This window comes from Eretmochelys imbricata, chromosome 1 (assembly GCF_965152235.1).
Source record: "Eretmochelys imbricata isolate rEreImb1 chromosome 1, rEreImb1.hap1, whole genome shotgun sequence".
In the NCBI taxonomy this organism is placed as follows: Eukaryota; Metazoa; Chordata; order Testudines; family Cheloniidae; genus Eretmochelys; species Eretmochelys imbricata.
The window spans coordinates 5,867,976-5,880,139 of record NC_135572.1 but is presented as its reverse complement, the minus strand read 5'-3'; the positions used below and the strand labels follow the sequence as shown (position 1 = coordinate 5,880,139).

Here is a 12,164-nt window from a genome sequence, read left to right as displayed (position 1 = left end):
GGAGAATGATTTCTGTGGGTGCCTTAATTGTGTCTAAATACTGAATCTGAGACGAAGCTTGCTTAACCGAGTTTTAATTTGTTATGAAATATGTTCAAGTTTACTGCTCTAGTCCCATAATAAAATAGTAAATGAAAAAGGTTTAATATGATACTAGTCTCTGGGAGGCCATCCCATGCAGTAATGTGATATTCACCTTACGCAGAAAGTGTCCTCCGCAAAATTACACATTTCAGCTTTTCTCATTTTTATTAATATTTCACAAGTTACACATATATTTACATGTCACTAAAATCCAACCAATCAATTTCTCTCAGTTCCCAAATATAAGTGGGGAACTACCGTAGCAAACTTGCCAGGCTTCTGCACTACACTATTGGAATTGGCTAGTAAAAGGTTCTAAGGCCCCACTCCTACTCCTTTAGCCAGAGGCCTGCCTGCAGTGCTTGGCGATGCAGTGATAAGATGTGAGGTGTGAGGAACTTCTCAGACTATGAACTTCCAAAATGCTGAGCTCAGCCAAACTGGGACAGAGCACCCTTTATTAACAAGGAGATGTCATTTCTCCCCCTTGTCATGCAGGTTTAAAGTCAGTGTCCCCCAGCAATCACCTTCTACTGGTGTATTTGACCACTTTGTCACAAAGCTCTTTGGTTTTGACCCCATAAATGATAGGGTTTAGCATGGGGGGGACAAGGAAATTGAGGTTGGCCAGGATGATGTGAACATGGGGAGTGATGCCCTGACCGAAGCGATGTGTCAGAGAGGTGAAGAGGAACGGAGTATAAGACATCAACATCACACAGATGTGGGCTGTGCAGGTGTTGAGGGCTTTCTGGTGGGCTGTCTTGGAGGAGATTCTGAGGACAGACCTGATGATCAGACCGTAGGACAGAGCAATGAGTGTCAGGTCTGACCCGATGATTATAAATGCTCCCACCAAGCCATACATCCCATCGAATGTGGTGTCCCCACACGACATCTTCACCACAGTCATATGGTCACAGTACGCATGGGGAATAATGCGGTTGGTACAAAATGGCTGCCTGATAAGGAGCAAGAGCAGGAGCAGAACTATGAGAACAGCTCTGATCAAACCCACGAGCCCGAGCTTGGCTATTCGTGCGTTGGTGAGGATGGTGGCGTATCTCAGAGGGTTACATATGGCAAGGTAGCGATCGAAGGCCATTGTCACAAGGATGGCTGAATGCATAGTAGGAACCAGGTCAATAAAGAACATCTGGGTGAGGCAGCCACCCACAGTAATGCCTTTCAAATTGATCCAAAATACACAGAGTGCCTTTGGCATGATGGAGGTAGACGTGCCAATGTCTGTGAGTGCCAGCATGCACAGCAGCAGGTACATTGGCTTGTGCAGGGTCTGCTCTTTCCATACAACAAAGAGAACTGTGAAATTGCCAAAGAGGCCGATAATGTAGCTTATGCTCAAATAAATTGGTTAGTCTCTAAGGTGCCACAAGGACTCCTTTTCTTTTTGCGAATACAGACTAACACGGCTGTTACTCAGGAACAAAGATGTAGGTGATGCTTACATGAGGGGGAGTCTCATGGGAAGTGAATGACTCTGAACAAGATTTTGAGGCATGAAGGGATCATTAGCTAAACATGAGCTTCCAGTGTGACTCTGTGGCAAAAAGAGGCAATATGATCCTTTGATGATAACCAAGGGAATCTCAAGGAGATGTAGAGAAATTATTTTACCTCTATATTTGCCGCTCATTCAACTGCTACTGGACCCTTTCTCCAGTTCTGATGTCCACAATAAAAGGTAGATACTGATATATTGAAGAGGGTTCAGAAAGGAGTCACAAGAGTTATTAAAATATTAGAAAACTTGCCTTATAGAATTAGACTCAAAGATCTCAGTCTATTTAGTTTAACAAAGATGGTTAAAGGGTTACTTGATCACAGTCTGTAAGTATGTACACAGGGAACAAATATTTTATAATATGCTTTTTGTCCTAGCATAGCACTGTTCAATGGCTGTAAATTGAAGTTAAAACAATTATGACTGGAAATAAGGTGTTCATTGTCTAAACGGTGAGAATAACCCTAGGAAAAATATACCAAGGTTCTTGGCAGATTGTCCATCAAAGAGAATTTTTAAATTGGGGTTGGATGTTTCTCTAAAAGATCTGTTCTGGGAACATTTTTGGGGAAATTCTCTGGCTTATAGTCTACAGGAAGTCAGACCAGATGATCACAATGGTCCCTTGGAATCTTTGAACATGTCCCCAGGAGTCAGCGGGACGCATTTTGCTTACGAGCTTATGCCTGAGCTTTCTGAAGGCATTTTTTTCTATTCATTAACATGTTTAATTTTACCCTAGTGGGAGCAATTCTCATGTGACTATGGAGCCTTGAAAATATTATACTAGGTGTGTATTTAACAAGGCTGAGGGATCCCGTGAGGCACTCTATGGTTGAACATTTTAGGTGAGAAAAACAGACTTCAGCCCATGAACTCTAGTACAATCCTTGCCATTCATGCCTAACAGAGCTGGCTAGCAAATGGTCCCAGAGCAAATGGTCAGTGGCTCTGACCAGCCACTGCATGACCCAACAATAGAGAGGCTACTACCAAAATAAACACCAGCTGCCTTGGCTATGACCCCAGAGCTGTACCATCGTGCCCTGGTACAAACTCTGACCAGTATGAATTTGTTACCCAGTTCTCCCCTCCTTCAATGTGAGGAGGACAATGCACACTTTTCTTAACCAAGCTGAGATTTTTACCCCAGACACTTCCCTTAAAGGGATACTGGGTTTTGATTAAATCGTAAAACAAATATATTAACTACAATAGATAGAATACAAATGATTCTAAGAGATATCAAACAGATCAAAGAAGATGAGCGAGCAAATCAACAAAAATTCAAAGTTTAATACACTAGTTAGATTGACTATGAATTAGCAGCTTCTCACAAGGCATCTGGCAGATTCTCAAGGCACAAGCCACATTTGTTTTGCCATTTGGGTTTCTCAGGTTTCCATACAAAGGCTAGAAATCACTTTAGCATTTCTCCAGGTTCAATCTTTTTTCCTCAGGCCTTTCCAGTTGTCCTTTTTGTGTGGGGAATGAAGAACCACCCATGATGTCAATCCCTCTCTTACATAGCTTTAGCGTATGGCAGGAACCCCTAGTTTCAAAACTTGGTTCCCAAAGCATTTTGTGGAAAAAACACAGACATTGCAAGATGGAGTCCAGAGTTATGTGGCCTGATCACATGCCCTTGCAGAGTCATAGCATCCATTACTTATAGGCTATCTGAATACACCTTCCTCCCTGCCCCCACAAGTTCCAGTGCTGCCCACCTGCCCATATACATCCTGTTCTCTTCCCCAGAACCTGCAGTGCTGGCCACTTGCCCATGAAGGTCCCCCGTCCCCACAACTTCCAGCCCTGCCACACAGTAATACCCCTCACCCAGGACCAGAACCAGGTGCTAGACCCCACAGCAACAGCTCACAGAAATACCTCCTCAGGCTAGGTTAATCTCAGTGCCTACCTGCATGAGGGAAAAGGGGGAGATCAGCCTGAAATGCCATTCTGGGGAGCAAAGGGAACCCCAGCAGCAGTTCAGCCTGAGCAAAGGAGGAGAGAGGGACAGACCCTGCAAGATGGAGAGAGGACGTGGAGATGAAAAGGACCCAGAGTGAGTAACACTTCCTCAAAATGCCACAAAGCTTTAATGTATTGCAGCCTGTTAGGAACCTGGACATACTTTCCTGAGGCTTCTTTTCCATGTTAGGAATTGCTGACGTTACCATGAGACTGTAGTGGTTTTGCTCATGTGAGGAGGGATGTTTCGAGTGGTGGATGGTGTCAGAGACAATCTGCTACAGTTTGATCCACATTCCGTTATGGTCTGAGACACCCCCAACCCCAGGAGTCATTGTTACACCTCTTCAGTCCGTGCATTAGGCAGGATGTCCATTCCTTATTTCGCCAGTTTTAGGACTCTATGCCACTGTGATCTGGATACTGCACATCTCCCCTACACCACACACTCACACTGTGTGTTCCTGTACCTCCCCCAGTGAAATATACAACAACACCTAGTTTTCACTAAGCCAGAAACATGCTTCTCATTTTATTGCCTTTTGGTGCTTCTCGTCCTCCCCAGAACCAGAGATGCAGGGGCACACAGAGAACAGACCCTTCTTCCTCCCTGAAAAAAAAATGTTATCCTAATTTTTCTGAATGTGTAAGCCTGTGAGTTCGAGATTTCAGCAACTCCCCTGTCAGTTCTTCTAAATCCTGGCTGTGTTCAGAGTTTTGCCACTGATCTCAATGGGGCTGAAATTTCACCCTCAGCCCTGGTCTACACTAGGACTTTAGGTCGAATTTAGCAGCATTAAATCAATGTAAACCTGTACCCATCCACACGATGAAGCCCTTTATTTCGACTTAAAGGGTTCTTAAAATCAATTTCCTTACTCCACCCCTGACAAGTGGCTTAGCGCTTAAATCGGCCTTGCCGGCTCGAATTTGGGGTACTGTGGACACAATTTGACGGTATTGGCCTCCAGGAGCTATCCCAGAGTGCTCCATTGTGACCGCTCTGGACAGCACTCTCAACTCAGATTCACTGGCCAGGTAGACAGGAAAAGAACCATGAACTTTTTAATCTCATTTCCTGTTTGGCGAGCATGGCAAGCTGCAGGTGACCATGCAGAGCTCATCAGCAGAGGTGACCATGATGGAGTCCCAGAATCGCAAAAGAGCTCCAGCATGGACTGAACGGGAGGTACGGGATCTGATCGCTGTATGGGGAGAGGAATCCGTGCTATCAGAACTCCGTTCCAGTTTTCAAAATGCCAAAACCTTTGTCAAAATCTCCCAGGGCATGAAGGACAGAGGCCATAACAGGGACCCGAAGCAGTGCTGCGTGAAACTGAAGGAGCTGAGGCAAGCCTACCAGAAAACTAGAGAGGCGAACAGCCGCTCCGCGTCAGAGCCCCAAACATGCCACTTCTATGATGAGCTGCATGCCATTTTAGGGGGTTCAGCCACCACTACCCCAGCCGTGTTGTTTGACTCCTTCAATGGAGATGGAGGCAATACGGAAGCAGGTTTTGGGATGAAGAAAATGATGATGATGATGAGGCTGTAGATAGCTCACAGCAAGCAAGCGGAGAAACCGGTTTTCCCGACAGCCAGGAACTGTTTCTCACACTGGATCTGGAGCCAGTACCCCCCGAACCCACATAAGGCTGCCTCCTGGATCCAGCAGGTAGAGAAGGGACCTCCAGTGAGTGTACCTTTTAAAATACTATACATGGTTTAAAAGAGAGCATGTGAAAGGATTACTTTGCCCTGGCATTTGCGGCTCTCCTGGACGTACTCCCAAAGCCTTTGCAAAAGGTTTCTGGGGAGGGCAGCCTTATTGCGTCCTTCATGGTAGGACACTTTACCACTCCAGGCCAGTAACACGTACTTGGGAATCATTGTACAACAAAGCATTGCAGTGTATGTTTGCTGGCGTTCAAACAAAATCTGTTCTTTATCTCTCTGTGTTATCCTCAGGAGAGTGAGATATAATTCATGGTCACCTGGTTGAAATAGAGTGCTTTTCTTCAGGGGACACTCAGAGGAGCCCATTCCTCCTGGTCTGTTGGCCTGTGTCTAAACAGAAATGTTCCCTGCTGTTAGCCACAGGGAGGGGGGAAGGTTGAGGTGGTAGCCACGCGGTGGGGGGAGGCAAAATGCGACCTTGTAACGAAAGCACATGTGCTATGTATGTAATGTTAACAGCAAGGTTTACCCTGAAAGATTGTAGCCACTGTTTTATAAAATGTGTCTTTTTAAATACCGCTGTCCCTTTTTTTTTCTCCACCAGCTGCATGTGTTTCAATGATCACAGGATCTTCTCCTTCCCAGAGGCTAGTGAAGCTTAGAAAGAAAAAAAACGCACTCAAGATGAAATGTTCTCCGAGCTCATGCTGTCCTCCCACACTGACAGAGCACAGACGAATGCATGGAGGCAAATAATGTCAGAGTGCAGGAAAGCACAAAATGACCAGGAGGAGAGGTGGCGGGCTGAAGAGAGTAAGTGGCGGGCTGAAGACAGGGCTGAAGCTCAAATGTGGCAGCAGCGTGATGAGAGGAGGCAGGATTCAATGCTGAGACTGCTGGAGGACCAAACCTGTATGCTCCAGTGTATGGCTGAGCTGCAGCAAAGGCAGCTGGAGCACAGACTCCCACTACAGCCCCTGTGTAACCAACTGCCCTCCTCCCCAAGTTCCATAGCCTCCACACCCAGATGCCCAAGAACGCGGTCGGGGGCGTCCGGCCAACCAGCCACTCCGCCACAGAGGATTCCCCAAAAAACAGAAGGCTGGCATTCAATAAATTTTAAAGTTGTAAAATTTTAAAGTGCTGTGTGGCATTTTCCTTCCCTCCTCCACCACCCCACCAGGGCTACCTTGGTAGTCATCCCCCTATTTGTGTGATGAATGAAGAAAGAATGCATGAATGTGAAGCAACAATGACTTTATTGCCTCTGCAAGCGGTGATGGAAGGGAGGAGGGGAGGGTGGTTAGCTTACAGAGAAGTAGAGTGAACCAAGGGGCGGGGGGTTTCATCAAGGAGAAACAAAGAGAACTTTCACACCGTAGCCTGGCCAGTCATGAAACTGGTTTTCAAAGCTTCTCTGATGCGTACCGAGCCCTCCTGTGCTCTTCTAACCGCCCTGGTGCCTGGCTGCGCGTAACCAGCAGCCAGGCGATTTGCCTAAACCTCCCATCCCTCCATAAACGTCTCCCCCTTACTCTCACAGATATTGTGGAGCGCACAGCCAGCAGTAATAACAGTGGGAATATTGGTTTCGCTGAGGTCTAAGCGAGTCAGTAAACTGCGCCAGCGCGCCTTTAAACGTCCAAATGCACATTCTACCACCATTCTGCACTTGCTCAGCCTGTAGTTGAACAGCTCCTGACTACTGTCCAGGCTGCCTGTGTACGGCTTCATGAGCCATGGCATTAAGGGGTAGGCTGGGTCCCCAAGTATAACTATAGGCATTTCAACATCCCCAACAGTTATTTTCTGGTCTGGGAATAAAGTCCCTTCCTACAGCTTTTGAAACAGACCGGAGTTCCTGAAGATGCGAGCATCATGTACCTTTCCCGGCCATCCCACGTTGATGTTGGTGAAACGTCCCTTGTGATCCACCAGAGCTTGCAGCACTATTGAAAAGTACACCTTGTTGTTTATGTACTCACCGGCTTGGTGCTCCGGTGCCAAGATAGGGATATAGGTTCCGTCTATGGCCCCACCACAGTTAGGGAATCCCATTGCAGCAAAGCCATCCACTATGACCTGCACATTTCCCAGGGTCACTACCCTTGATATCAGCAGATCTTTGATTGCGTGGGCTACTTGCATCAGCCCCAACAGTAGATTTGCCCACTCCAATTTGATTCCCAACTGATCGGTAGCTGTCTTTCGTTGCAAGCTTCCACAGGGCTATCGCCACTCGCTTCTCAACTTCTCAATCAAGTTGGGCTATTTCCTTGATTGTCATGCACATTGTGTAAAGAGTTGTCACTTTGGATGGGCTATCACCAGCAGGAGAGTGAATTTGTGTGGGGGGGTGGAGGGTGAGAAAACCTGGATTTGTGCTGGAAATGGCCCACCTGATGATCACTTTAGATAAGCTATTACCAGCAGGACAGTGGGGTGGGAGGAGGCATTGTTTCATATTCTCTATGTATATATAAAGCCTGCTGCAGTTTCCACGATATGCATCTGAGGAAGTGAGCTGTAGCTCACGAAAGCTTATGCGCTAATAAATTGGTTAGTCTCTAAGGTGCCACAAGTACTCCTTTTCTTTTTGCGAATACAGACTAACACGGCTGTTACTCTGAAACCTTAATTTATACAGTTTTTTTTGGAGAACAAGTTACAGAGAAGTTACAGACAAAAGAAGAAAAAGATTTTAGTCACCACCCTTGGAGATCCCTGAGACCAGTCACGTATCTTCAATTACCTGCCACCCTTAACAATCTCCTTTAACAGCTTCCAGTTAACGTAACTAATTGCCCTTCACACCTTCCATTCTGATGCCTGCTTCTTAGACGTGCTGGCTCTATCTTAATTGCTCCTCCATTCAAAAGCTAACTGTCCCTACGTGTACTCCCTCAGATACTTTGTAACATATTTTGGCATGCCCTCTCATATACAATGTATCCAGCATGTCCCCTTATACAACGTTATACTTATACAATGTTATAATTCCACACAATCTATTCAGACTACCAACTGGCAATGTTTTTTTTTCTCCGTACAATGTATGCTGTTGAGGCCAAATGACGTGATCTTATGATTCTATGATCCTGAATTAATGCAGGTTTAAGGGCTTGGAAAAGGCTTTCTTCTCCTGGGATTCTGACATCAAATTTCCATACTGTGTTTATCTTTCTGAAATCAATGCAAAAACAGGTTGTGTTATCCTGCATCAACACTAGTACCAGGGATCTTCTCCATTCACTATGTTATTTCTTCACCACTCCCAGAGCCAAAATGACCTGGAGTTCATCTCACATGATATCTACCATGTTATGAGGGAACAGCCAAGGAGTTTTCTTAATCTGTTGCCCTGGGGCCATTTCAGTATAGTGGTATTTTTGGTAGGTGTGCCCTGCTGGGGTGAGAACACAGTGGCAAAGGAATTAAACAACTGCTACATCTCGATCTTTTGTTCATGCTACAGTCCCTTCCCTTGATTGACATCACACGTGCCTGGGGACCTAATTTGAGCTCCACAGGGTATGGTTGTGATGGGTTGTCGCATGTGGGGTGAACTGCTGCTCCCCTGTAACCACCCAGCTAGCCTTGCCCTTTTTCACAATGCTTTGCTGGTGATTCAGCCTCTTAAGGCCCTTTTATCATAGAATCAAAGAATCATAGATGATAAGGAAGGAAGAGACCTCAGGAGGTCCTTTATTACAACCCCTTGTTATCACCAACATCACAGCAGATGGCACGGTGACATTGCATTCCATATGTTTATGAATGTATTTTTGCTTTATTTTGCTTGGTAACTTACTTTGTTCTGTCTTTTATGACTTGAAATCACTTAAATTCAACTTTTTGTACTTAATAAAATGACTTTTGTTTAGTAATCAACCCAGAGTAAGAGATTAATGTCAGCTGTGCATCTCTCTCAATTTTGTAGAGGGCAGACAACATATGAGTTTACCCTGTATAAGCTTTATACAGAGTAAAACGGATTTATTTGGGGTTTGGATCCCACTGGGAGCTGGGTGTCTTGATGCTGGAGGCAGGTAACCTGCTGAGCAGTTTTTAGTTAAAGTCTCCAGCTTTAGGGGCGTGGACCAGACCTGGGTCTGTGTTGCAGCAGGCTAGCGTGTCTGGCTCAACAAGGCAGGGTTCTGGAGTCCCAGGTTGGCAGGGAAAATAGATTCAGAGGTAATCTCAGTGTGGTGGCTTAGCTGAGCAGGGTCTGTGCACAGCAGATTGCTTTGAGACACGGGTAGTGATTTTCAGAGTGTTTTAAGTGTCATGGCTGGAAAATAGAAAAAATGGTTACTGATTTGTTATTTTCTCTTTGCTTATTTCAGGAAAAGGAAGTAGAAACAGAAAAACAGGAAAATTAGTGAAAGCAGTGAAGCAGTTGTGCAGTTGGAGCATTTTAGGCTGCAAGTTGCAGAAAAGGAGAGGGAGAACCAGAGATTATTGCAACTGAAACAACTGGGGATAAAAGGAAAAGGAAAAGAAAAAGTCAGCTATAGAGGTGGCTGCAGACAGAAGGGCTATGGAAGCCCAGACAGAGGTTAACACAGCAAGCTGCACAGGAGGAGAAGGAAAGAGCAGCAAGCCCTGGAGTTAAAAGAGAAAAAAAATTGAGGCCCAGAAAAAGGCTCAAATTGAAGCACAAAAAGCTGCTGACCAGCAAGCCCTAGAGTTAAAAGAGAAAGAAATTGAGGCCCAGATTGTGACCCAGAACTATGAACTGGCTGAAATGGAGTGGAAGAAACAAAACCCTTCAGGATCCTCACTTCCCCAAAAATCCACAAGTGGGAATGGTTATGCCCACCATATTATGAATCCAGTGATATTGGTGAATATTTCATCACCTTTGAGGGACTGCACATTCTCCATGCGAATCCTGAGGATCCAAAAATGGCTACTTTGGTTGCAAAATTGACGGGGAGAACTCTGGACATATCCAATAAGACGCTTATTGCTGCTGCTTCAAACTATGGTAAATTTAAGGAACTGATTTTGAAACAGTTCCAGATTACACCTGAAACCTACATTCCACTGGTAGGGAATGGGCAAGGATGTTTCTACCTATGTCCGGTCTTGTGAGGTGTGCCAAAGAGTGGGAAAACCCCAAGACCAGGTCAAAGCCCCTCTCCAGCCACTCCCCATCATTGAAGTTCCATTTCAGCGAGTAGCTGTGGATATTCTGGGTCTTTTTCCAAAAAAGACAACCAGAGGAAAGCAGTACATACTGACTTTCATGGATTTTGCCACCCGATGGCCGGAAGCAGTAGCTCTAAGCAACACCAGGGCTAAAAGTGTGTGCCAGGCACTAACAGACATTTTTGCCAGGGTAGGTTGGCCCTCCAACATCCTCACAGATGCAGGGACTAATTTCCTGGCAGGAACTATGGAAAACCTTTGGGAAGCTCATGGGGTAAATCACTTGGTTGCCACTCCTTACCACCATCAAACAAATGGCATGGTGGAGAAGTTTAATGGAACTCTGGGGGCCATGATACATAAATTCGTAAATGAGCACTCCAATGATTGGGACCTAGTGTTGCAGCAGTTGCTCTTTGCCTACAGAGCTCTACCACACCCCAGTTCAGGGTTTTCCCCATTTGAACTTGTATATGGCCACGAGGTTAAGGGGCCATTGCAGTTCGTGAAACAGCAATGGGAGGGATTTACACCTTCTCCAGGAACTAACATTCTGGACTTTGTAAGCAACCTACAAAACACCCTCCGAACCTCTTTAGCCCTTGCTAAAGAAAACTTACAGGATGCTCAAAAAGAGCAAAAAGCTTGGTATGATAAACATGCCAGAGAGCGTTCCTTCAAAGTAGGGGAACAGGTCATGGTCTTAAAGACGCGCCAGGCCCATAAAATGGAAGCATCGTGGGAAGGGCCATTCATGGTCCAGGAGCGCCTGGGAGCTGTTAATTATCTCATAGCATTCCCCACCTCCAACCGGAATCCTAAGGTGTACCATATTAATTCTCTAAAGCCCTTTTATTCCAGAGAATTAAAGGTTTGTCAGTTTACAGCCCAGGGAGGAGACGACGCTGAGTGGCCCGAAGGTGTCTACTATGAAGGGAAAAGTGCTGGTGGTGTGGAAGAGGTGAACCTCTCCATGACCTTTGGGCGTATGCAGCAACACCAGATCCAGGAGCTGTGCACTAGCTATGCGCTGACGTTCTCAGCCACCCCAGGACTGACTGAACGGGCATACCACTCCATTGACACAGGTAATGCTCACCCAATTAGGGTCCAACCTTACTGGGTGTCTCCTCAAGCTAAAACTGCTAAAGAACAGGAGATCCAGGATATATTACAGATGGGTGTAATCCGCCCCTCTGGAAGTGCATGGGAATCTCCAGTGGTTCTAGTTCCCAAACCAGATGGGGAAATACGTTTTTGCGTGGACGACCGTAAGCTAAATGCTGTAACTCGCCCAGACAACTATCCAATGTCACGCACAGATGAACTATTAGAGAAACTGGGACGGGCCCAGTTCATCTCTACCTTGGAATTAACCAAGGGGTACTGGCACGTACCGCTAGATGAATCTGCCAAGGAAAGGTCAGCCTTCATCACACATCTCGGGCTGTATGAATTTAATATACTCCCTTCGGACTGCGAAATGCACCTGTCACCTTCCAAAGACTTACAGATTGTCTCCTAGATGGATTAGGAGACTATGCAGTCGCCTACTTTGACGATGTGGCCATATTTTCAGATTCCTGGGCAGAACACCTAGAACATCTACAAAAAGTCCTTGAGCGCATAAGGGAGGCAGGACTAACTGTTAAGGCTAAGAAGTGTCAAATAGGCCTAAACAGAGTGACTTACCTTGGACACCAGGTGGGTCAAGGAACTATCAGCCTCCTACAGGCCAAAGTGGATGCTA

General features: G+C 45.8%; 1 protein-coding gene across 1 annotated transcript; it reads right to left on the bottom strand.

The window, feature by feature from the left end:
- Window positions 1-607: 607 nt before the first annotated feature.
- Window positions 608-1,366, bottom strand: LOC144259673 (olfactory receptor 52P1-like). Its single transcript, XM_077807979.1, has one exon. The coding sequence runs from the start codon at window positions 1,364-1,366 to the stop codon at window positions 608-610; it is 759 nt and encodes a 252-aa protein (XP_077664105.1).
- Between the last annotated feature and the right edge of the window lie 10,798 nt (window positions 1,367-12,164).

Bases quoted from the DNA above. Each gene is read 5' to 3' on its own strand.
- LOC144259673 (XM_077807979.1), bottom strand. From the start codon at position 1,366: ATGTACCTGCTGCTGTGCATGCTGGCACTCACAGACATTGGCACGTCT.